The sequence below is a fragment of the Marmota flaviventris genome, chromosome 8 (genome assembly GCF_047511675.1).
Source record: "Marmota flaviventris isolate mMarFla1 chromosome 8, mMarFla1.hap1, whole genome shotgun sequence".
NCBI classification, from domain to species: domain Eukaryota; kingdom Metazoa; phylum Chordata; class Mammalia; order Rodentia; family Sciuridae; genus Marmota; species Marmota flaviventris.
Genome location: NC_092505.1, coordinates 123880110 through 123907850, shown reverse-complemented (window position 1 = coordinate 123907850; position 27741 = coordinate 123880110). Strand labels below are relative to the sequence as shown.

General features: G+C 34.0%; 1 protein-coding gene across 2 annotated transcripts in view; it reads right to left on the bottom strand.

The window, feature by feature from the left end:
• Positions 1–27741, bottom strand: part of Pik3cb (phosphatidylinositol-4,5-bisphosphate 3-kinase catalytic subunit beta) — a 134636-nt gene that overhangs the window by 28161 nt on the left and 78734 nt on the right. For both annotated transcript variants that reach the window (XM_027933684.3, XM_071615609.1), the window contains exons 9-16: positions 22718–22969; positions 21240–21336; positions 16268–16398; positions 13541–13591; positions 9777–9965; positions 6215–6336; positions 2765–2908; positions 1473–1572 (exon numbers count right to left, since the gene is read on the bottom strand). In XM_027933684.3, the coding sequence (XP_027789485.3) occupies positions 1473–1572; positions 2765–2908; positions 6215–6336; positions 9777–9965; positions 13541–13591; positions 16268–16398; positions 21240–21336; positions 22718–22969 (1086 nt within the window). The remainder of the gene's footprint in view (positions 1–1472; positions 1573–2764; positions 2909–6214; positions 6337–9776; positions 9966–13540; positions 13592–16267; positions 16399–21239; positions 21337–22717; positions 22970–27741) is intronic.

Sequence of the window (27741 nt, the reverse complement as noted above, 5' to 3'; positions counted from 1 at the left end):
CGCTGATATGTGGAAGCTAAACCACAATGGGGGGTGTGTGTGTTGGTGGGGAGTGAGAAGAGAAGTTTAATAGGTTAGACAAAGGGGAAAGAAGGAGAGCGGGGATAGGAATAAGAAAGACAGTAGAATAAATCTAACAATTTTCCTATGTACACATATGAAAATACCTAAGTATATCTCACCATTGTGTCCACCCACAAGAATGGGATCTTAATTAGAATAAGATATACTCCATGCTTGTATAATTTTTATCAAAATGGAGTCTACGGTCATGTATAACTAAGAAGAATAAAAAATAAATTTAAAAATTAAAAGAAAAGAGTTGTATTGCTAAAAAAAGTCTGAAAACTCAGCATAATACAAAGAACTTTAGCTTTATATAGCTAGACAGACTCAAGTTCAAAACAATTCTGTTATTTAATAAATAGCACCAATTTTTAAGCAAAAGAAGTCTGTTTCTCTGACAAATGAGAATTTTATTGGTAACTACTCTGGCCATTATTAGAGTAAAATAAAATAACACACTTAAAATACATGGTGTGGTTCTTGGCATATGTGAAAACTTACAGTAATATTATTAGTAATATCTCAGGACTGCAAGAGAAAAACCACAATTCCAGATATATACATAGAGTTTGAAAAAGTAACTTTGAGGATTCTGAATTATAGAAATAATAATACCCATAGACTTGGGTCTCAAAATATCTCAATCCAAAAGATGTGGCAAAGTTTATGAACCACACTTTACCAAATGGAAATAGTAACTCAGGAATGTGAAAAAACAAGGTTTAAAGATTTCACAGCCACTGTTACCACTGTTATCATACCCCTTGTTAACCAGATCTAAATAGCAATATTGTATTAAAATTTAAAGCATGCTATTAATATAGAAAATATGAGGATATCAAACACAGAGCTGAATTCAACACACATTAACATAATTCAGAATAACACTCAAAATAATTTTCAGGAATGCCGGTCAAATTAGTCAAGGAATAGGAAATAACTTCCCTTGAACTGTTTATAAGATAGACTTGAAGATAATTTAAAATATTTGTGCCATAAAACTGATTGAAAATTGGGTAAATTTAATCAGGGGGAGTGGGGATAGGGACAAACTAAATCATAATTTTTTTTTAATTTCAGGTTGCCTATAATTTTACCTCCTCTTCCCCAATGGATAAATTTCCTTAACTTTGCATTAAATTCATTTAAAAATTTAATAAAATTTGCTACCCAGAAAAAAAAAAATGAGGAATTCCAGCTTATTATGTTGCATGTAGCATTTGGTTAATGTTTTTCTGCTAAGTATGTGGGAACTTCACATAACTTAAATTTTCATGAAAGAATATATTAATTGGATTAAGTTACTGAGATTTCTATGAAATAATGTGGTGGCAGAAAAATGCACTAGATAAAATACATCAAACATTATGTACCAAATTGAATAAATATTAAAACATAATTGATACCTGCTTGGAAAGCACTTTCATGTGGCCTACGCTTCCTCGACAGTATGCTTCAAGGATCACACCAAACTGTACCGAGACGGCAGGAATGTGCACCTCTGACCTGCAGAAAAGTTAATATCCAAATGGTTTATCAAACACTTCAAGTGACCAAATAAAAATACTGATTTCTCTATTCTGCGAAACAGACTTATGATGCCAACCAAAATAAAAGTACTCCTCATCTCAGGCATAATTACTAGTGAGATGGTCAACTTTCCAATTTGTTAAACTTCACAAGTTCAACAAGACATGAGATTTTATTAGTTAATTCTTTATTCCAAGAAATCTAAAATTTTCACATTTTACCGGACTGATTTACTTTTTGAGGGGGAAAGGTAATAATCAGTCTTACCAAGTTAAAGACAGTTAAGTTGAAACACAGGTCTATGAAATTTGACTTATCATCATGCAATTGACTAAAGCCTGAATTAAATCTATTCAATTTTTTTTCCTCACTTAAGGAATAGCATGTATATCTGAAAAAAAGAATACTTAATCTTGTCACTCCCTGAGGGTTTAAAAATAAGATTGAATTAGATGAGAAAAGTTAAAAAAATCTATCAATAAGAATACCAGTATTCAGAAACAAAACCCTAAAATTAATAATACAATATTATAGAGGTCATAATATTTTCTTTAAGAAAGGTATCTTTTTATTCCCTCTCTGATAATCTAAAGTTTCAATAGTCTAAAGTTTGGATGAAAAAACCCAAAATATCTTGAGTACCAAATAAGAAATGAGAAAATCTATAATTTTTCTAGGAAACACAAGAGCAACTTTGGTTCTCATTCCTTATTTTAGTCTTATATGAGTTTGGTGAAATAAGGCTCATGTATTTCTGAAATGACTAAATTAACAGAGAAACTGAAATTAAAAATTGCTATTGTTATAATAAAATTTTATCTTCATTCAATAACAGCAGTCATGCTAATACCATCCCTAACCTTTTGGAAGGAATAAATAAGCCTGCATTTAGCCCAAACATGTTAAGACATAAGTACATTTTACTGGAAAATAGAAGTACATTATGTACTAATTTCTGTTAAAAATCATGCAGGCCTCAAGGGACACTTATGTGAATTACCTTACTAAATGAAGAGTCTGGGTATCAAGCAACATGAGAAAGCACCAAACAGTGTAAATGCTATACAGATGATACAGAAAAAATTACAGCAACTGAACATTCCACTAAATGTCTTATATATTTACTAAAGCACACATAGGTTCAAAATTAAAAATACAACAGACTTACCTAAGATGCCAAAACAGAAACTGCCCTATCCTCCGATTAGCAAGTGCCCTTTCTAATAGGAATCTAGAGAGGGCACAATCAAGAAAAGGCTCATATTTTAAAACTTGCACCAGTTGTAAAAGATATTGAGAAAGTTCCTCATCACTGAAAGAAAGAAAGAAAAGACAAAGTAACTCAACCAGTTATGCCAGAAAAAGATCCTTTCCTATATAACTGTTGAATGCTAACTTACTGACACACAGGGGTCTCCTGGGTCAGGCTAGTTACATGTTCAATTCCCTGTACCACTGTTACAATAGCTCAAGGAAAGTTCAGGAGTTCAGATAGGGGTGGGAGAGTGGAAAGAATCAAGGAACAGGTACAGGGACATTTCTATCAAATGAATTAGCTTGTTACAATTCATGGTTACATTTAAAATTAGCCAAGAGTTTCCAAAAGTTAGGTACTCTATTACTACTGATTTCTGATCATGCTAAAAATCTTTTAAGCAAGCAATAATTTAAAAAAAAATATTATTTTAGGGGGCTGGGATAGTGGTTCAGTGGTAGAATGCTTGTCTAGCATGCGTGAGGCACTGGGTTTGATCCCTAGCACTACATAAAAAAAGCAAACAAATAAAATAAAGGTTTTGTGTCTGTCCACAACTAAAATAATATTTAAAAAATTTTTTTAGTTGTCGACAGACACAATAATTTTGTTTATTTATTTATGTGTTGCTAAGGATCGAACCCAGTACCTCACACATGCTAGGCAAGCGCTCTATCACTGAGCTACAACACCAGCTCCTCAAGCAATCATTTTAAAACAAAAATTTCATCAGTACTTTAGCAATTTAGTTTCCTTTCCTAGAATTAGGGTTAAGTAATTCCTTCTTCAGAGAAATAAACAATTAAAATCTTAACTTCAAATAATTTGAAGAATAAGGAAATGAAGGCATTTCTAAGTGGGGACTATATTGATTTGCTGAATTATAATGAGAATACCATCATTAACAGGGCTGAGTTAGTGGTTCTCTAGTTGGTGTCTTATCTCCAAACTATTCACTGTAAACACACTCCCATTAGAGGCAATTTCTAAAGTAATGAACATATGAATCAAAGTTTTCCAATTATTGACTACAGTCTTCGACAATAAATGACTAAGAAAGGAGGCTAAGGAAGATATGGGACTGAAACCCAGAGCATTAAGTGACAAAAACATGTATGAAGACACAAATGGTGTGAATATACTTTGTATACAACCAGAGATATGAAAAATTGTGCTCTAAATGTGTAATATAAATTGTAATGCATTCTGCTCTCATATATAACAAATTAGAATTAAAAAATTTAAAAATGACAAAAATAAAACTCATAATTATGAATTTCAACACACAAAATTCCATCAGAATTGGCTACATGGGGATCATAGCAATCTTCTGAGGGAAACCAATGCATTTAAGAAAAACACTTGGTCCAGCCCAAGGAGAACTAGTTGGCTTCTCCCCATCAGTTCTCCAATCCAAACTTAAATGGGTGCTTCATTTTTAAAAATTATCTATTCCACAATCTTAATTAGGTTTATTGCAAAATCTCTGCCTATTATAAAACTTATAAGTAATATTAAAAAGGGGGGGGGGGTTAAAAACAGAAGGTAATGTTAGGCAGTGAACCCATATTTCCCAGAAATTTGGTAGGCTAAAGTAGGAGGATCACACATTTGAGACCAGTTTCAGCAACATAGTGAGATCCTGTCTGAAAATAAAAAATAAAAAGGACTGGAGATGTAGGACTGGGCTACATTCCCAACACACACACCAAAAAAAAGTAGGCAGCTTCTCTTATATATCTAAATTAACTCCCCAGAAATAACAACTATAGAAGAGTTTATTTAATTTTTTTTTGTATTTCACACATTGTTTTAAACATATCTGATTTTAAAAAGAAGAAAAAGGATATATTGTTCTGAGAGCTTTTAATTTTCAAATAACCACACAATACATAAGCCACATATGCTAAACCTGAAACTCCCCACTGAGACTGTTCTTTCCTCAATTCTATAGATTCTCACATATATACTGTCCAAAGGGGACTGCACATGTTCACTGCAGCTCTATTTATAAGAAGGAAATTTGGAGAAACAATAATTTTCCTTAATAGGATAATAAATTATAAATAAGATATCCCTCTTACACAGTAGCAAATATACAGTGGTAAAAAGAATAAATTACATTTATTTATTTATTTTTTCATTTATTTTTCAGTTTTCGGCAGACACAACATTTTTATTTTTATTTTATGTGGTGCTGAGGATCGAACCCAGCGCCCCGCGCATGCCAGGCTAGCGTGTTCCCGCTTGAGCCACATCCCCAGCCCATAAACTACATTTATATATAACAGAAGAGACTAACCTCAAAAACCTAATGTTAAATTTTTAAAAACCAATATATAGGACAATATATATGGCACGGTACAGTGATGAGTTCCTACAGACCCAGACATTTAGGAAGCTGAGATAGAGGATTATTTGAGCCCAGGAATTCAGGGCCAGCATGGACAACACAGTTGAGACTCTGTCTCAAAAAACAAAACAAAACAAAAAAACCCACATTCATGTAATTTAAAATGTACCCTATTGTTTTATATGTAATTTTACACATATAAATATGTAGGAAGAAACAAAAAACTCATATAGGAGGATACATCAAATTCACGATAAGTTGTCTCTAGGAAAGGACAGAAATAATCAAAACTGGGCCAGAAAACAAGGACTTCAACTTTATATTATATTAGCCTTAAAAACAAAACAAAACAAAAAAAAAAAACCCCACATTTTTTAAAACACCTGTTATACGATAGTAACATCTTAATTTTAACATCTTAATTTTGGGTATTAGACTGTGTTATAGTGAAGAAGAGTTACAACGTGCTTCTCTGCTATCCTTTGAAAAGCCTGTTTACATATACCTGGTCTATGATTGGCATCTGGGTATTAACACTCCAGAAAGGTTTCTACCACCTAGTGGCTTGCTACACCTAAATTCTTTGTGTAGTGTGGTCTGTGCTGCACTGTTTCCTTTGGGGAGTCTAGAAATTTGGGACATGGTAGGCTGATAGTACTTATATGACTAGCACCCAATAAAAGCAGCAGCCAACAACTCTCAAGTTTTCCTTGATTCCTTCCTTCCCTCCTTCTCTCCATTCTTCCTTGCCTCACACTTAGTAGGCAAGCACTCTGATGCTAAGCCACACCCTACCCCTTCTTATTTTGAGATAGGGCCACACTAAGTTGCCCAGGCTGACCTCAAAGTTGCAATCCTCCTGCCTCAGCCTCTCAAGTAGCTGTAATTACATGTATGCACCCACACATCTGGCTGGCCTTCTTTATAATGAGAAATTCAAAGAGGCATGCTCTTAACTACCCACCCTCAAGTTAGTCCTTGCCCCAAAGAAAGCCACCTGTAAGAGATACCTCATCTGTCGCAAGCAGCCCACAGCATATTCCCGAACATACTGATCCGGATAGTTGAAATCCAAAAGCTCCAGAGCATCTCGAGGAGAAAGTTTAGGCCATATCTGAAGCAGTGCCTGAAGCTGTTTAAAAATTGAAACTGTTTCAGAAATAATGGAGGACAAAAGCAACGTACTTTCCTTTGGCATACAGGAGCACACATATGGGTCAACTATTAATGCACCAAAAATCTATCCTGGTTAATATGAACTAACAAAGATTGATCTCAAAATATTCTATAATTAAGTTTAAAAAACAAACAAACAAAAAAACTATTTAGTACTTACCTGAAAATTGAATAAGAAATAAGATACTGAATATATGGATTCTAAAATCATTAACTATTACTCAAGGACAAAAGAAGGGGAAAAAGTAAATGATTATGAAACATTTAAAAAAAAAGTAACACTTAAAGGTAATATTCAACAAACAAATATAAGCTGCAAAACTCAAACTAATGAAAGGCAATTTACATTTAAGAAGTTTACTACTAATAATATAAAACTAAAAAGAAATTTATGTTTAACTCTTAATTTTAAAAAAATATCACTTTACAAAATCGACACTGGTGCAGAACTATTGTTTAGAATATAGTCCTTAATTCAAAGAAAAAGATCATTTACAAAACTTTATATTGATCATAACATGTTTAAATCATAATTAATATAATGAAGCCCTTTTCCACACTTCTTCTGACTCTCCACTTTTCAAGGTGTTAGATTTACTGAGAAAATAGTTTATATTCTTTTGGTTGGGGAAGGAACCAAAACTCTTTCTTTCTTATTCTATTAACTCTTTTATCTACTAAAAGTGGACACAGGGTTATAAAATTATGCTTTCCTATACTTGCTTACACACAGTTAATACTCAACTATTAAACTATACTGCTGGCTTTCTTCTACCAAAATGGGAGGAACTTAAGTTACACCTCAAAACAATGCTTCACACTTACTCTTAGGGATCAGAAAAGCATGCTAAATTCCTGAATGTAAAAATTTCTGTCCCTAGAGGTCAAATGAATACTAAGCATAAACTAGTTCATTTCATTTTTGACAGTTGATACATGAAACCTCTAAGACATCTTAAGAGTACATCAAGAGGAGCTAGGAGTGTAGCTCAGTGGCACACATACAAGGTCCTGGGTTCCATCCCCAGCACTATCAAAAAAGCAAAAACAAACAAAAAAGGAGTACTAGAAACTTTTCCTATTGTGATTCTAATGAAATAATGATTCATTTCTTGGATATATATACATAGCTCAAGACACTATCTATGAGACATAAGTAAATGTGCAAACTTAAAAAAAAAAAAAAGGCTTAGATCTTATTTTCCACCATTAATGGGATTCAAAGAAAATTAACCTTCAGGGCTGGGGTTGTGGCTCAGTGGTAGAACACTTGCCTAGCATGTGTGAGGCACTGGGTTTGATTCTCAGCATCACATATTTTTTTTTTTAAAAGGTCTATTGACAACTGAAAAAAAATATGTATTAAAAAAAAAAAGAAAGAAAATTAGCCTTGAATTTAGACAAGTGGTTAGAAGGCAACAGTGATTCTGGAGCAATTAAAGCTATCTAAATAATGTAAAACAGTTCCTTTTCAGATTAAATAATGTTAATTTTGTCTAATCTAGAAACACTCTAATAAAGGCATGTACAATAATGTAATTATATCATTCAAAAAAACCTTTAGATGCTAGAAGTAAACTGAAAAGAAAACATTTCCACGTTTAATAAAAGTAGTAAAACAAAACTAAAGGCTTTAAAAATAAATATGATTAAACTGGGCATGGTAGCATACACCTGTAACTCTAGTGACTCTGGAAGCTCACAAGAGGAAAGAAAGTTACAGGCCAGCCTCAGCAACTTAGTGAGACACTGTCTCAAAATTTAAAGAAGGGAGGGGCGTGATGGCGCATGCCTGTAATCCCAGCAGCTCGAGGGAGGCTGAGACAAGAGGATGCCGAGTTCAAAGCCAGCTTCAGCAAAAACGAGGCACTAAACAACTCAGTGAAACCCTGTCTTTAAATAAAATACAAAATAGGGCTGGGGATGTGGCTCAATGGTTGAATGCCATTGAGTTCAATCCCTGGTATCAAAAAAGGAAGGAAGGAAGGAAGGAAGGGAGAGAGGGAGGGAGGGAGGGAGGGAGACGGATGGACTAGGGATATAGCTCTGTAGTAAACTGTCCCTGGGACAAATCTCTCATAAACGACTCCCCCCCAATAATATGATTAAAATAAAAATACAATTTTTGGAATCTAATACTACCATTCCTTAGGTATTTAATAAATTTTGTGTTCTTTTCTCTAGTTAAAGCAAACAAAAATGTGTTTTTTGTATTTTTTGGTATATGTATTTTTCACTAAAATTTTAAAGCCATTATGATACACTGAGATCACAGAGCTAGAGAAATCAGTTAAATTCAAAGAAAATAAACAAATTTCATTTTTTAAATAGGCAAATTTATTTGTTCTGATTTTAAAAATCACTTCAAGATTCTTTCTATTGAGCATTGGGGGCCATATGACTTTAAAAGTGCCTTTTTTGTCTGTGGGAGGAGATATTGGGGATTGAATTCAGGGGCACTTAACTGCTGAGCCACATCTCCAGCCCTATTTTGTATTTCATTTAGAGACACGGTCTCTAAATTGCTTAGTGCCTCACTTTTGCTGAGGCTGGCTTTGAACTCTCCCATCTTCCTGTCTCAGACTCCTGCGCAGCTGGGATTATAAGCGTACATAACCGTGCCCAGCTTAGAGTACTTTTTGACAGTCTTGATAATTATATCAGGGAGCCCAAATGTGGCTGCTTTTCAAGAGCAAAACATTTCCCCTTCTCTATTCTGCCTGAATGACATATTTATCTATGTTTAAAGTTACATATTTATCAATACTACCCAATACATGTGAATGTTAAGACTGAATTGAATGGTTTAACATCAACCTCTACAATAGAGCTAAAAATTAACTTCCATGATAGTGGTAATTTTCAAACAATATTCATTTTAGAGCAGTCAGCTGGATTTGGTGGTACATTCCTATAATCCAGTGACTGCAAGTTCCAGGACAGCTTTTATTTATGGAGACGCTGTCTTAGGGTGAAAAAAAAAGTAAAAGGCTGGGCATATTGCTCAGGTGTAAAGCACTTCTGGTTTGATCCCCAGCAACACAAAATACATACATACATTCATTCACACATAGGGGTTCACTGAAGAAACTGGCAAAGGTGCCCAAGACCTAGAAAGTGCTTCTTTTCATAGGTGACTACCCAAAACCAATGTTTTGGTTGTCTTTAGTGAAAGATACAGCACTCTATCTAGAATCTGGGATTTTTAAACCTTGAAACTTTCTGGTCCAATATATAAGGATGGACCAGAGGACTTAAAGTTTAAAACTTCAAAATTTTTCTTGAGGAAAATTATCCAACATATGGAAATCAACCTATAAGGAAAGGACACTTTATATAAAATTAACAAAGAAACATATGCACCCAAAAGGAGCTACAGAAATGATGTTTTGTTACCTGAGCAACATCTTCAAGTTTATTCCACTTGATCGATAGGAGTAATTTTGGCAGTGACTGTGGGAAATTCTCTCTGCAGTCTTGACGCAAAGTCCAAATAAGATCCATTTCATTCTCACACAGCTGCGACAAGGGATCCCTGTCCAAGATTTCTTTCAGTACAGCAAGAAACTTTTTTCCACCTCGACTCTACAGGAGTAAAATACTCATTACAGAATTTAATTATGCAAATATCACTGGCAAACATTCAGCAACTCTATATACGAGTTTATACGCACTTATGACGTGAAATACAAATACATAAATCCCTAAAAAGATACAAGTGGATAAAAAATAAAAGTGGATTCATTTAAAAAGTTTTAATTTCTCAATGTTAAATTTATAAGCTAAACATGAAGAATCAAAGTAGCTCTAAAAAAGGAAAAAAGAATAACATTTTAAAAAATCTATGTGCAAACGCTAGGTGGCAGGAGTGCATTTCGGTTAAAAACCAAGTTACTCATTATTTGAACAGAATTTAAGATGACCCAAATGTATAAGGTAAAAAAAATAAAAGTAATAAATAGATGTCACCTGGGCTCAAAATCTCTTTAAATGAAGAACTTTCTGTTAGGGTTTGGGTGCAGCTCAGTGATAAAGTACATATGAACTATGTGTAAGATCTGGGTTTCAATCCTCAACAACACAACAACTCCCCAAAACAAAACAATGTTGTTGCTAAAACTAAATATGATACTGTGTGCCTGTACAAATATTTAACAATGAATCTCACACAATGCGCGCACACACACACACACACACACACACACCAAACTGAGGGGGAAAAAACCTATTTTCCTTCCCAATCCCTGTAAGAATATACTGAAAAAAAGAAGACAGAGAGGATGAAGGTGAACAGGAGGATCATCTGAGCCCAGGAGTTTGAAATCAACCCAAACAACACTGAAAGACCCTGGAGGGAGGTGGGGCAGATCAAAAGCAGGTTAAATACCTTAATAAGGTGATGATAAATTTGCATAGATCCAATTAACCATATGTATACATAATTCAATAAATGAAACTACCATCATCTTATTAAGGAACTTAACCTGCTCTTCATACATATGTGTTTGTGTGTATATATACACACATATATACATACATCTACATATGTGTATAATGCCATGAAAACACAGTTCTCTTCATCCTCTCATCCACAAGCCCAAATAGTGGCACTGGGGATGTAGGCCAGTGGTAATGTGCTTGCCCAGTGAGCACAAACTGTAGACTATATTCAGCACCAGGGTTGGGGAAGGACCCATAAAGTATAAAATATGTTGTTTTGAAAATAATAGCCAAAAAGAGCCCTAGGAAATGACAAAGAGTGCCTGACACCAGAAATGTTTAAGGAGAGAATGCAGAATGCAGACAGGACAAGAGATCAGATATTCTAAACCCATGTAGTAGTGAGAATGCTATGCACACAATCCTTGGGGAGCTCTAGCTCAGAATCAAGGCATTCAAGGAGTGGGAGGGAGCCACTGGCAATCACAAAGAGGACCACTATGGGACTGTAGATAGTCAAGCATGTTCCTTTCTCTTTCTGTGCTAAGACGGAACAGCTATGGTATCAATCCCAGATTTAGGTGAGAAGCATGGGTATTGAGCCCTAGGAAGTCAATTGATTCCAGAATGCATGGAAGTCCTCTCATTTGGGATACTCTAATTCCTACAGTTACTTAAGACACATTACAGGCAGACAACCAGGAAGTCTCTCACTAGTCAAGAAAAACCAACATAATGAAAGTACTTCTAGGAATTGATCCTACAAAATACACAGATGTATGAAGCAGTATGTACAAAATAATCATTGCAGACGTTTTAATAGAGAAAAGCTGAAAATAAGCAAAACATCCATCAATAGGAATATGTATGTTGAATAACTAATGGTTACTAATAAATATAACTACAGAATATTGAAGTATGTGAAAAATGAAGACCTATTCATGCTAACATATCCACAAAGTGTATTAAATAAAAAAGATAAAACTATATAAAAATGATCTCACTTCTTAAAATGGAGGAAAATAAAGACATTTACACTAAACTTAATATTGGTAACTACAAACTTAACTCTTTATACAGCTCTGGAGAGAAGAGCACACAGAGGTTATAGATAGAGACTTTCATTTTTGGTCTATTTCTTAATTGTACTACGTACCTAAATTTATTTATTTGTATGTATGTGTGTGTGTGTGTGTGTATACACACACACACACACACACATATACATACACACACACACACACACACACACACACACACCCAAAGATCTGAATAAGATTACTAAATCAGTATTCAGGGAACCCTCTGATTAAGTAAGGTACAAGATTGTGGAAGAACTAGTGAAAATTAATTCAATACTCTGAGGTTTAAGGAGCAATATTTAGTGTAACACATGGATACTAAAGAGGCATTAGAACCAAGACTTAACCTAAAGTTAAACTGTAATGACCTGTTTTAATAATTACCTGACAAGTTGGTAAGTGTATACCAGTATTAAACTTTTGGTACATTAAATGAGAATTACCTTTAACCTTCTTTTTTTGCTTTTGTTTTTCTTTCCAGCAACTCTTAGAACACAAAAATGATAGGGGAAAAAAGATGAGGGGGCAGGCAGGACTCAGATCCTGAAGTCCCAACCTGACCCAGAGCCTTTCTAAACTGGTACTCGTGATCCACCTTCCTGGGTAAAGCATTAATATTCAAAAGACAAAATTTAAGCTAAGAGACATTAATATGGAAGTAGTAAAAGGGGACTTGCACTGTGAGATTCTGAGAGATTTCATGGCAAAGCAGAAAAGAGCCTAGGCCAGATACCCCTCCAACTAGTAAATATCAAGCAGTGCTTTGATACTCTGAGAATGAGAAAAACATACATAATTATCTCTATTTGGCTTCCTAGACTCTATATCATTAATATTCTATGTGTAAAATGGTTTTGCTGAAGACACTTAAAAGTTGTTATGTGAGACCAAGAAAGGTGAATATTAGGACAGAGTTCAAACAAAGTCTTAAGTTATAAAGTCAAAAAACTTAAAGATCCATTCTGTTATTTTTTCCTGTAATGGGATGGCTTACTTTTAGCCATGCATCTGATGGCCCAATTAAAGAGTACATTTCCCAATCTGGCTTGCAGTTTGGTTATAGTTGTGAGATCTGGCCAATGAGATGGGAGCAGAAATGAAAACATACTAACAATATCCTCTAAATAAGACTGGGGCATGGCCTCTAGTCTCACTTTTGTGTTCCTGAAGCCTGTATCATAGCAAAGTAGGAAGCTAGAGCAGAAATATTAAATTATGAAATGGGAACTGTATGCTAAACATGGCAGAATTTCAAAATGGAAGACATATAGATCTTCACACCACTTTCTTATCCTTATAACACTTGCTTTGTTTCACAAAGATAACAAACAGTCTCCTTGTTCAAATGAGTAACATTCACTAAGAGTACTGTTAATCTCCAAGGTGCAACAACATCCCTTAGAGATGGCTGAACCTGCACTTACATTGCAAAATGGCTTAGTAACTGTGCACAGATGGTCCACAAACTGAGCTGCCATTTAATAAAACTCAGTATATGCATACTTACCCACACTCACATACTGTTCTTGCATATGAGTTACGGTCTTCCACAAGTTCACTACCATAAATGAGATGAAGGTACAAAATAATGCATACAATTCTATAAGAAGACAGTCATTTAAAACTCTTGATACTTACTGCTACATTAGCACTATCACTGCTTGCAATCTCAGCTGCCTTTTCAATAATCTGTTTAAAAAAAAGTTTTAAAGTTAAAATTTGATTCCCATATTCATAGAATTTTAAGTGTACATAACTATGCCTGTACTTCGATTATAAGAGACTACATTATGGTCTGGCATTTCTGCATTTTACAATGGAAACATGAATTTTAAAAGCTAAATGAAGCTTCCCAAGTGCTTCAAACCTTTGGCAACAGGGAAACAGTGATATTACTGTAAGAGACTGCAACTCCTAGGGGACATTAGGATTACCTGTAGGTAAAATAAGTAAATATATAAGTACATACATATGTAACACTTTTTTGGAAATATAGATAAACGAATTTTGGTTTAAAAATGCAAGTGTTTATAAGAGTCACTAAATATAGAACAAGTTCTTGTCATTTCTCCCTTTTCGCCTTAAGTAATAGATACCAAAAGCAGAAGTTGGGCTAAAGGTATAGCTTTAGCTCAGTAGGGAAGTGCTTGCTGAGCCCTGGGTTTGATCCTCAGCACCAATACCAAATAACAACAACAAAATAAACAAATAAAAAAACCAACAAGGAAAGTAAAAATAATGACTAGGGAAAGCCTAAAAATATTTTTTAAATTCATTAAGTTTAAAGGGGGTGTTCAATCTCGAAAAGAATGAAACTCACTGGTCTAGTGGAAGATCAGTGGATAAACAACCAGAAGATCCATTTCCTATTTCTGAGTAAATAATTTATCTATGTTCTCATGTATAGCATGATAATTCCCATCCTATTTCATAGGGTTGCTGTGATAAAGTGAGATTATAGTTATTAAAATTAAGCAAGAGCCATAAAATTGGCTTGAAAAGCAAAATGTATGCAAGTGGTTACAGCAACAAAGTTAAATAAAAAGAATAGGACCTATGGGAACTTTTGCATTTTACATAGGTATTGCTTATTTTATAATAACCATATATAATTGCAAAATTAAAGGAAAACCAATTAAATGTAAATGTATTTATACATATTTAAAAACTAAAATCTTTATTCCTAACTGAACTTCTTCAAGACAGCCTTCCCAAGAGACTAGAAAGGCAAAGGAAAATTTAGTGACCAGTTATGGATGACTATGGTCAATAGTCAAATATATTTTAAAAAAACTTGACCTCTCGGGCTGGGGATGTGGCTCAAGCGGTAGCACGCTCGCCTGGCGTGCGTGCGGCCCGGGTTCGATCCTCAGCACCACATACAAACAAAGATGTTGTGTCCGCCGAAAACTAAAAAAATAAATATTTTTTTAAAAAATTCTCTCTCTCTCTCTCAAAAAAAAAAAAAACCTTGACCTCTCTTAAAATCTTAGATTAAATCCACTTACATTTACATGGGATGCTATATTTGTAAAAATGCTTCAAAAACCATATCATTTGATCCCAAGTAAATTATAATTGACTGTTGAATACAAACCATAACTGAACACAGTAACAATCATTATATTAAATGTAGCATAAGCAGTTATAGCTTATGGAGAAATTTCTATCCATGGTCAACTAAAATCACCACAAAAACATAACGGATGAGTCAAAATGTACTTTTTTCTACTTAATGCATACTAAAGTATATGGGTCCTACCATATGTGGGATTTCAATTATAAGAAACACAAAATTTAATTTGGTTGTAAATTATCAGTCAGAAAAGCATTCTTAAAGGACCTGAAGTGAAAAGTTACCTCTTGGGTAGATAAAATCAAATTAAAGTGAAAATGAAATAAAAAACACCGAATTACATAAATTAAATGTATATAATACTTTTAAAACATCTCCTTTAGTGTTGGGGATGCAGATTGGTGGTAGAATGCTTGCTTATTAACATAGGTGAGGCTCCTGGGTTCAATGCCCAACACCTCCCATGTGAAACAACAACTCTTCAGGATTTAGTGTTAAATATTAAAATGCAATTAAGTTTAATGTGGATGAATTTGTAATATTGTTTAGTAAAACATCTTTAAAGGCAGCTTATTCTCAATTGGATTAAGAAAAAAAGAAACTTGCTTATTTTTTGAGAATTTGTTCAAAATTTCTGCATAAAAATCCACATCAACCATGTCTGAAACAAGGATGCCAAACCTGAAGATAAGAATATGACATCTTAGCTCTCTGAACACAAAAATTATCAAAGTCCTATTTTCAGTCCTCACCAGATAATCTCCTTATCCCTAAGACATACAATTCACATACTAAGGAAATATATTTGTAAATGGAAGTACCTATGTAGACTCTATACAAATGCTACCTTAAGAAGTCCTACAAATAGTAATATTCAACATAAATAATCCAGTGTTTGAATATCAACTCTAAAACAATAGTGATTTTGTCTTTAATCTCTGAATCAACATGTTAGATATGTTTCACTGAACATTTTATGTGTTCAGTTACATATTAATGTATTTATGGCCTTTTTACATTGAAAACGATTTCAGAACAATTACAATTTTGTCACTTCATAACTGAGGAATCTGAACTCCAGAAGCCATGCCTTACTTGGTCAATGATATCACCAGAACTCATAGGGCTTGCAGGTTCCCTGCCATGCCTTGTTACTGAACCAAACCATTAACTCATGTTAAGTTTTAAAGCGAAGTAGACATGTTGAGCTCAAACTGCAAACATACAGAGCCAGGAAATAACACTATAAATTATTTCATGCACAATGGTCCTCTAAATAATTAGCTTACCTTATCGAAAGGAGGGTAATAATAAGGTTGTTTTTTATTCTCTGGAAATTTAATATGTAAAGCTGTTGCATTTTCAGTATATGGATTTGTCTGAACAGTTCCCATAGGATTCAACATTTCTTCAAGTTCATCTAAAACATGCAAATAATTTTGATTCTTAAGAAACATTTTCAAAACTAAACAAAACAAAACTGAGCCAGGCATAGTGGCACACGCCTGTAATCCCAGCAGCTTGGGGAGGCTGAGACAAGAGGATCTCAAGTTCAAAGCCAGCCTCAGCAACAGCCAAGGTACTAAGCAACTCAGCAAGACCCTGTCTCTAAATAAAATACAAAATAGGGCCGGGGATGTGGCTCAGTGGTTGAGTTCCCCTGAATTCAATTCCTGGTATCCTCCAACCCCAAACAAAACTGTAAGGTATTTCTCTCATGTAAATGACACAAACAGACAGTACTGTCACTTAAAGTCTGGCAGATGGTTCTATCAATAAGTCTCTAGCTTTCTATTAAAGCTTGGAATAAAGTTTCTGTATGAGTTTGTACACATCTTTAAAATAAGAAAGTTAACAAAAATCAGTAAATACTTTACCTCCTTCTTCATATTGAATAAGGCTTCTTGACTCTGAAAAAAGCTTAACTGGAAATGCTCTCCCTATATCAAAATTAGGTAACCCACAGAAACCATTTTATCACCACATGTGGACTTTTTGTTACTTTTCTTATTAGTTATACATTATGACAGTAGAATGCATTTTGACATATTATACATATAAGGAATATAACTTCCCATTCTTCTGGTTGTACATTATGTGGAATTACATTGTTGTGTACTCATATAGCACACAGGAAAGTAATATCTGATTCATTCTGTTCTCTTTCCTATTCCCATTTCCCCTCCCTTCCCTTAATTCTCCTTTATCTCATCCAATGAACTTTTAGTCTTCCCTACCCACACCTTACTTTGATTTGGCATCTGCATATAGGAGAAAACATTTGGCCTTTGGTTCTTTGGGATTGGCTTATTTCACTTAGCGTGATAGTCTCCATTTCCATCCATTTGCTGGCAAATGCCATAATTCATTTCTCTTCATGGCTGAGTAGTATTCCATTTTGTATATGTACATTTTCTTTATCCATTCATCTGCTGAAGGACACTAGGCTGATTCATAGTTTAGCTATTGTGAACTGAGTTGCTATAAACATTGATGTGGCAGTGTCACTGTAGTATGATGATTTTAAGTCCTTTAGGTATAAGCCAAAGAGTAGGATAACTGGGTCAAATAGTAGTTCCATTCCAATTTTCCTGAGTTATCTCCATATGGCTTTCCAAAATGGTTGCAACAATTTGCAGTCCCATCAGCAATGTATAAGTGTACCTTTTCCCCCACATCCTCAACAGCATTTATTGTTACTTGTATTCTTGATAATTGCCATTCTGACTTTAGTGAGATAGAATCTCAGTGTAATTTTAATGTGTTTCTTTAGCTGCTAGAGATGTTGAATATTTTTTCATCTATTTGTTGACAGATGGTATTTCTTCTTCTGTGAAGTGCTTGTTCAGTTCTTTTAATCATTTATTTGGGTTATTTGGTTTTGGGGGTATTAATATTTTTTAGGTTTTTTTTTTATTTCTTTATATATCCTGGAGATTCATGCTCTGAGGTGCATGGTGGCAAAGGTTTTCTGCCATTCTGCAGGCTCTCTCTCCATGTGAACCTCTTAATCACATATGATCTGGTTTTCACGATCACTACAGTATCCACGCTGATATTCAAAGAGTCAATGACGTTCCTCTTGTCAAATCTACATTGTAATGTTCCCTTTATTTCCTGCAACTCCTAATACAAATAACTTCTCTGGTGTCTCTGCAGTACTCCTTCCAAGTGGTACTCTTTTTACCTTACCAGTCACATTTTTCCTCAAGATACTCCTTCCTTTCTTCTCCACCAACCTAACCATGGTCCATTCATGGATTTGTACATGGAATCTTAGGATTGCAAGAAAACCCTGAAGTTCAGATAATATAACTTTCTAATTTAACAGATAAGTAAACTCCAGATGAGAGAATAGAGTTAAGAGTACAATTTTAGGTCTCCCCTCTCTAAAGTAACATCTGTTTTCTTATGATTTTTTATAACAGTTGTTCTTTCTGTATGTTCTAAATAAAATAAAATAAAAAAGTCCATTCTTTCTAGACCTAATGTCCATAAAGTATGTACACTTGGAATGATTTCCCAAAGACAGAAAATGTTGCCAGACATAGTAGTGCACAACTATAATCCCAGCTACTCAGTAGGCAGAGGCAGGAAGATTCCAAGTTCAAGATCAGCCTCAGTAGGTTAGTGAGAAGCTGTCTCAAAATAAAAACAAAATGGGCTAGGGGTTTAGTTCAGTGGTAGAACATCCTTGAGTTCAATCCATAGTGCCAAGGGGAAAAAATGGGTAGGAAAACTATAAATTTCAGTTCTTTAATCTTTTGTTCATCTTATTTAAGATTTTCCAGTCTTATAGATTCAATTTTTACCTTGATGGAAGCCAATTCTGATTATTTATACACTTTCAGAGTTGATTTATCAGTAAATTATAATCCCACAGTTGTGCTCTCCAGCAGCATTACACTAATTCGTGCATCATTTGAAATCAGATAGGACATATCTGAATCTATCTGAAGTCAAATGTAGGGTTTTAGTACTTTTAGAGTAAAAATTGGTAAAATTTCTATTGGAGAGTAATTTATAATTATTGAAATTACAAATGTATTTATTCTTTGACTAAAAAAAATCCACTTCTGGGAATTTACTTTAGACATATATCTGCACATAGGGCAAGGTTATTCATTTTATTATTTGAAGTATCAAAAGCTAATTCTCATAACAACAACAAAAAGGTAATTCTCTATGCACACTGATTAGAAAATTCTAATTTGTATAAGAATAGGGACAAAAATAGAATCTACATTTGTATTTCCTAGTGTACATACATGAAGAATTCTGGAAAGATACAAAAAAAACCCAATAAATGTGATTATATAGCTTGCAATGAAAACCTAGGGACTTTGGATGATAGATTATTTGTAGTTGCTTTGTTTCTTGTTTGTCTCTGTTGGAATAAACATGACAATTCTAGAGCTGATACAGGCAAAGCTAATTCTGTTCATTTATTATTTTTATCATACATTTTCTTAAGAGATGAAGTCAGGTTCAAGGTAATGCTAAGTTAATACCGTCAAAATTTATCATTTTCATTGATAATAATTGTCAAGTTGTTTGTAGATTCTGGAGCACATGTGTGAGAGTAGGATTTTCAAGAAAGTATAATTTTCGCTCTATTGTGAAAATATAGCTCATCATCAGAAATGTGTCAAATACTCACAGTTCTGTATTTGAGGAATAGCATGATTAGTGAATATTACTGGAAGTTTAAGCAGCAGAGGGTAGATAAGATACACACAAGTGCTTATTTACATACACACACACACACACACACACACACATATATTATATTGCATATTTGGGGGGGAGGGTTTACCAGGGATTGAACTCAGGGGCACTCAACCACTGAGCCACATCCCCAGCCCTATTTTGTATTTTATTTAGTGACAGGGTCTCATTGAGTTGCTTAGCGCCTTGCTTTTGCTGAGGGTGGCTTTGATCTCATGATTCTCCTGTCTCAGCCTCCAGAGCTGCTGGGATTATAGGCATGTGCCACTATGCCTGGCTTGCATAGAGTTTTTAAGTATCAGAAAATAACTAATTATCAAAAAATAATTTATCAGGTAGCAACTCCTAAAATAACATTTTCAAATGTCTGTCACAAAATACTCTAAAAAATCTAATAAGTTAATAAGGTTGCCAAGTGTGGTGGCGCAAACCTATAGTCCCAGCAACTAAGGAGGCTGAGGAAGGAGGATTGCAAGTTCAAGGCCAGTCTCAGCAACTTGTAAGGCCCTAAGCAACTTAGCCGGTCTCAAAATAAATAATAAAAAGAGAGCTGGGGATGTAGCTCACTGGTAATGTACCTCTGGGTTCAATACTCAGTACACTCCTCCCCCCAAATTCCACAATGTTACCAAACACATTAACAAACTATAAAGACAGAAAATGAGAAATAAAAACACTATTATAAATAAAAACTTGACATTAAAATTTCTAAATTTTGAGTAAAGTAGTATAGAATAATGGAAAGAGCAGTCTTTCATTCAAATTCTAAGTGTGGACCAATAAGGCAAGATTGACTTATACTTTGTGATCTTTACTTTACTCATCAGTAAAAAGATAATAAATTATCTATCTCATTTGATCAGGGTTTTTTAAGTAATATTTGAGAAATGCTATGGAAAGGACTCTACTTACCTCAAACTTTTAGACTAAAGCCAATTAATAAGGGTTTTTATTACCTATCCCATTTTAGTAAATGCTCCTTCTACTAGTTAGTACTAGTTAGCACAACTAGAAACAATAAAGGTTGTAAGACATTCTGGGCTGGGGTTGTACCTCAGTAGTAGAACACTTGCCTAGCATGTATGAGACACTGGGTTCGATTCTCAGCACTGCATATAAATAAAATAAAGGTCCTTGACAACTAATAAAATGTAGAAAAAGAAAAGAAAGACATTCTTCCTTAAGAGGATTTTTTAAAAAAACTATAAAAATAAAATATTTTCAACTGGGGATAAAGCTCAATGGTAGAGCACTTGCCTAGTATGCATAAGACCTTGCATTCGATCCCCACCACTAAACTAAACTAAACATGTTTAAAGCATAGATTCATTGAAATAAAAAATATACTAAGAATCAAATCATTTTATGAGTGTGTATAAGTAATCTATGTAAATCTGTTTTATATCACAAAGACACAAAATGACAGTTTATTTACTAAAATACAAGAAGAGTGAATCATAAAAGATACAGTAACTAGTCAACAAACCAAAAGCTAGTAACTCTTTAACACTAAGGATTAGATGTAAATCTTACCAGGAAATGAAGACCAGCTGTGCAATATTATGTCTCCAGACCTCAGCTGTCCTTTAAAGTCAAAAACCATGGTATTTACCCATGCTACAGGATAATGCTGTTGAAAAAAGAAATCAATGAATAAATATGCTAAAAATGAACTTCAAGGTGTGAACATGTTTATGCCCTTTGTTTCAATGTTAGTTCTAGAAATTTCTGAATTCCCAAATGATTTCCAAAAAAATCACCCTAAATGAAAACAAAACATTATCTGCCAAAATGTTTAACACCTTTATAATGGCTAAGGAAAATCCTAAAAGCAAATTAATATACCACAATAAAATAGTATATTCATAAAATGGAATATACCCTATAGAATCTTTGAAAATGATGAGGAAATTTTAATGATAAAAAAAAATGAGTGCTATAGTATCAGGTTATGCTTTAAGTACTTTTAGCTTATATAAATCTTAATGTGGGAGGAGACAATGTCTCTATGGTTTGTAGAATTCATTTATATAGCCAAAAAGGAGACACTGAACTAGTAGGGCTTTAATGCAGACATTTGAAGATTCATGAATTTGGCCTTGATGTATCAAAATCCTCATAAATACTCAAACACTTTGAGAAAAATCCTGAAGAAAGATAGAAATAAAAATTAAGAAAGTTACTTTATGTGACTTTTTAGTCATTAAAATTTATTTTTAGAAGAATATATGATAATAACCAGAGGAAATGCTTTACATTCCCATGTTAAGAAAAAAAGGACACAAATTTTTATAAATAAATAGAGCGATTAGATTTTTAAAAACATAAAATTCATTCTTACTCCCCCAAAAGAACTTTTTTTAAAAAAAGAAAAAATTGAAAGACACTTGATTAAAAATACGAAATAGGAGATGAAAATATGAGAATAGATATATCAGCCTTTATTTAGGATTTAAAAATCCAAGAAGGTCTGAAAACTAAAATTTTGTTCATAACTAATGTGACAGCAAAACTGGCCAGAGATGACAAGAAGCTAATGATAGTCTTTATTTGCCACATTTAGCATGAATATTCATATATTTTACTCCAAATACTGATGTGTTTCACTATATATTTGTGCCTTAGACCTCATAAAGTATGTTGAGTGAGGTATGATCTCTGATCTTTCTAAAATACACAAAATTGTGAATTCTCAAATATATCTGGCACCTGGAATTTTGATTAAGAGATTGTGGACCAGTTATTTTGACATATCTTCATTCTCTTTTATCTCTATCTTCCAAAACATATTATACTTGTCATGAAACACATTATGAAATTTACTAAAATAAATTTGCCAAAAGAACATGAATTAATAAAGCATAATCATAAAGATTTACTGACTTCTTGAAGACAGGTCTTAGGGACCAACACTAAATGATATAATTTAACTTATATTACTCAATTATTTCAAAAAGTTTTTAAATTATCCTATTGTATAAATAATTTTTCAGAAGTTAGAATATCATTACCACTTTCCCAGCTTTCCTGATGGTCTGATATTTAGAGGGATTTATAGTTTTTGTTGATTTCTTCGTTTTCACTTTATCCAAAACTGCATAAACTGCAAGACATAATCGAGCCATTCTTGGCAAGTCACAAATATTAATATCAAATTCCAGTAATTCATTCCAAATGTGATCATTTTTTCCTGATATCTCTGAGCTTACGATGGTTTTACACAGGAGCTCGGTACCATGAAAAAGACCAGCCCTGACATGAACCTGTAATGGGAGAGAAGAAAACAAATACAAATCATGAAAACTGTACCACTGAAACATCTCTTCTCTGGAGAACGAAGAAATGTGTACACCAAATTATGGAATGCCTGTTTCTTTGTAAGTCCATCACACTGTGATTGATCAGTAAGCTGTTCACTCAACTAGGCTTAGTTTAACTTGTTTTCATTAAGTAGGTAGAGCATCTACAAAAATCACATATTGGTCAAAATGCCAGGGGTGTTGATGGTTTAAACAGTGTTAAAGAAACAAACATAATAAACATAAAAACTACTCAGACGCTTAACTACCACTAACTTCATTTATTTGGGGTCTTGTCTGACTCTTCTGTATATCTGAGAAAGAAAGGAGGAATGAGAAGGCTCCAAAGCTTCATTTTACTTCTAAATAACCTATGATTTTGTCATTATAAGTCAAGAGCCAACTAAGATATTTTATCTATACCTATGATTATCCCATATATCACTGTTCTTCATTTTTGCCCTTAAGGCTCACATTCAGAACATATATAAAATTTCTCAAAAAATTTTACTCAGTCACTTGTATATATATTTTTAAGTTATGACCTAATTATCTTCAATATAAATGTGAGTGGCAAAAGTAGAACTAAAAATAAAGAAATTGCCCAATGATACACTTTTAAGATCAAAAATAACTAAAAACTATGTTATGGTGGCATATAAAGCTACCAGTATGCAAAACACATCTTAACAGGAAAAGGATAGCTTGCTTTATAAATAGTATTAATTTTATTTAATTCCATCAAAAATCATCACAAAGGATTGAATATTTTAAAATCATTAAAAGTTTGAAAATTGGGCTGGGATTGTGGCTCAGAGGTAGAGCGCTCGCCTAGCCCGGGCGGGACCCGTGTTCAATCCTCAGCACCACATAAAAATAAAGGCATTGTGTTGTGTCCATCTACACCTAAAAAATAAATATTTTTTTTAAAAAAGCTTGAAAATTATTTAAAAGCTATCAGAATAACTGCTGAAGCTGTGTTACAGGTTCAGGGAGGTCTATGAACTATTTTATGAACTTCTCTGTATTTGACATTAGGGGAAAAAAACTTCTCTGTATTTGACATTAGGGAAAAAGATTTGCTTACAGTAAAAGAAGAAAATCGATTACTCCAAACATGGATGGATTATTAAACAGTAAATATTATAGTAACAGGGATTACAAAGGATTACTAAAACACTTGTAAACACATCCCTAGGAATTTATATCTGAACATATTAGTGAATTCTCTTCAGCTTCAGAAAAAGGGGTGTTCCCTCTATTCAAGTCTCTGGACCCCATTGTGCTCCAACTTCCCAAGTACTCTAACTGTGCTCCTTTGTCCTCAACATTGGGAAAAGTTCCCTCCCCTGCAGGCTAACTATGTGAGTTGATATTAAACTCAATCAAAAATCATCCCAAGAAGCTAACATAATCACCTGCTTTGCACTATGAAGAGAATGGCACCTGTTATCTATTTAAACACTCTCTTTCAGTCCATCATGAAATATATATAAAGGGAATACAGATTTATGATATAATTTTAAATGAAGAATGAGATAAATCAAAATACTATTAAAAGCATGTTCACACTGTGACGATGTGATGGAAAAGAATATGAATAATAATTTATACTAGAATGACTTGTCATCACTTAAATAACCTTTGATTTTATGTTATCTTTAAAATATTTTAAAAATAATATTCTAGAAAGTATCATAAAATATCTATATGCTCTAAATTTAAAATCCTCTATATAGACAAAATGCCCAAACCCATCCAATTTAATGAAAGCATGAATAAAAACAGAAATTATTTTTTGGTGTTAAGGTACTTTCCCATGTACTCAGAAATGAGTTTAAAAATCTAAAAGACTTTTGGTTTTAGTTTGTAAAGATGGTAAGGAACATTATAAAGAAGGATTTACACAACAACACTTTTTTAGGAAATCTTTACATCCACCTTATATGCTATGAGTATCTATGAGAACACTAACAACACTAGCATTTTTAATAGCCAACATAGACCACTAGACAGAACAGGAATGAACTCCCCCGCACCCCAAGAGGGTCTTGCTATGTTGCTCAGGCTAGTCTTGAAAATCCAGATTCAAGAGCTCCTCCTTCTGCTTCAGCCTCCTATGTATCCGGGTTTACACATGCATACACTATCACACCTGGCTCAGAGAAAGCATTTTAACATGTGTTTCATTGCTCCTTAGAAATACTTTATTGTGTAAATAAAATTCAGCTGCTTATGTGAATCATAGAACAAGTATTCTCTCCAAAGCAATTAAGAAATAGCCATCATCAGTCTGTATCATTTCTAATGAACTCTTTAAGACTGAAGAAATGATCAATTTCACAACATGACCAAAAATTTGTATGCCATTATGTACTCAACATTCTGTTTCCTTTATTTAAATGAAATTCACATCAACTCCCAAATCACTGAGATTAAATGATAGAGGCAGTTCTGAATAGACATTAAGAACATGGCTTTCTCAAGTAAGATCTGTATTTTATTGGACTCTGTCTGCCTTCTTCAGTTTCAAGTGTTAGGACCTCGAGCAATGTCATTTCATTGGGCTTTTTTAAAATTATTTTTTATTTTGTAGTTGTAGACAGACATCTTGTCTTTATTTTATTTGTTTATTTTTATGTGATGCTGAGGACCGAACCCAGTGCCTCACACATGCTAGGCAAGTGCTCTGCCACTGAGCTATAGCCCAAGCCCTAGGACTATCTTTTTCAAATGAGGATAATAACTGAACCCACCTCAAAGAGTTGATGCAAAGCTTAAACAAAATAAAACACATAAAACTTGGAGCACAGTGGCTGGTTGACTATGTAACAAACTGTATTTAGTGTTAGTAAAATTATAAGGTAGGTTTATATCCAGGTTTCCACTCTGGATTCACAGGTTTTCTTTTCCTTCCTAGTTTATCTCAGGGAGATTGAGTATCAGTTAATGAAAACATAATGGATAGGGATTTAAATTTATCAGAGGGTTAGAAAGGCTCCATCATTGTTACACCAAACATTTTCTTAAAAGGAAGTCAAAAGGCAGAAAAGGAAAAAGGAGAAAAGGCAAGTTCTTTGGCATTCCTTAAGAATGGAAAATAGGGCTGGGATATAGCTCAGTTGGTAAAGTGCTTGCCTCGTATGCACAAGGTCCTGGGTTTGATTCCCAGCACTAACAAAAAGAATGGAAAAGAGTTTGGTATAGCTTGAGTCAAATGAGAACAGTGGAAACCAACTGTGTCAGTTAAGAATACTAAGTAGGAATATAACTAAACTATTAAAAGCTCCACTTTAGGCCAGGCTACAGAAATGTAAGGGAGGATCTAAAACTAGACACAAGGAGGATGGTAGGGAGGCTGCTGCTGTAACTTGGGGAAAAAGATTAGGGACTAAAGGCCAGGCAAATGAATGCATAGGGCAGGATATTAATGAGATGTCTCAATGAGATGTGATCAACTGGTAAGGCACAGAGGCAACTCTAGCTCTTTACAAAATATAAGAGGAAAGTCAGTCAAAGGGGCACCACTGCATGCAGCCAGATTCTTCTAAGGAAGACAAAGTGGGTGATGTGTTGAGCACAGCACTATTGCCAGCATCATTGTAGTAGGTAAAACAATGCTTTACATATCTGTTTCCTACAATATCTTTCATTAGGTAAATACAAAATATCATAATCACTATGTGTATATAGTGAGCGAAAATAGCTGTCTGGAACTGAATAAATATCTGGTGTCTAGAGAAAAAGGCCTGGGGATCATAAGCTGAGGTGGTACAGCTTTTCAAGTTCCTTATAAGGAGAATACTGGGTAACTGCTTTCCAAGGTCTGAAGAACACTAAGTGAGAGGAAAATCACTGAGAGGTGCTGAAGTAGGGCTACGTACCTGAAGCAAACAGTTCATCTGACTTCTAAATTCCTTTAACTCAAAATCTCTACTCCTTTCCCTCAGCCTTTCCCAATCACACCTTGCATTTGACACCTCCAGATCACCAGTTCTCACATCTCACTTTCCAACAAACTTTCTCTTCTAACTCACCCCAACATTTCCACAGGAAAATAGACTTGCCCCCATCGAGGCCTCTTTTAACACTGATTTCAACAACCAACAATCCACTTCCCCACTTCTCCATCAGCTTTTGTCTCTCTCCAAGCACCTGTCTCTCCTTTTCATACTCATCTAGAAGTCCACACCCTGGATGAGCGCAATTACCTGCTTCTTTTCTATGCCACATGATTCTGGGCAGAAGCACCAAGACCAACCAATTTTAAATGTAAAATTATTATTTCATCACTAGAAAAATCATTTCTTACTCTTCTTTCCTTCACTGATCAGAACTTCTAACGACATTTACTCTGTAAGGTAATAAGCCTGTAACATTCAATAAAACTACACAATTTCTTTTGATGCCCTGTTTAAGCTTTTTTGTCAGGTTTCCTTTTACTTCAAGATGACATGCTGATGTGACAAGATTCTTCCTATCAATTTATTCTATTTGTAAGGTACAGAACATTAGAACAATGAAATACTATTTCACTGTTACTCATAAGGAAAACATGTCATTCGGAAGATCAAATTATATATCTAAAATAAGAATCCAATACTTACTAAAGAGAGATACACTGTTGTTACTAAATAGTGAGCACAGGGTATGTGTTGGGATGGTATAGAAAAGCTTGAAGAAAAAATTTTTTTTCCTGGAAAATGCAGGTTATTTCATAGGCACCTGACACTCCA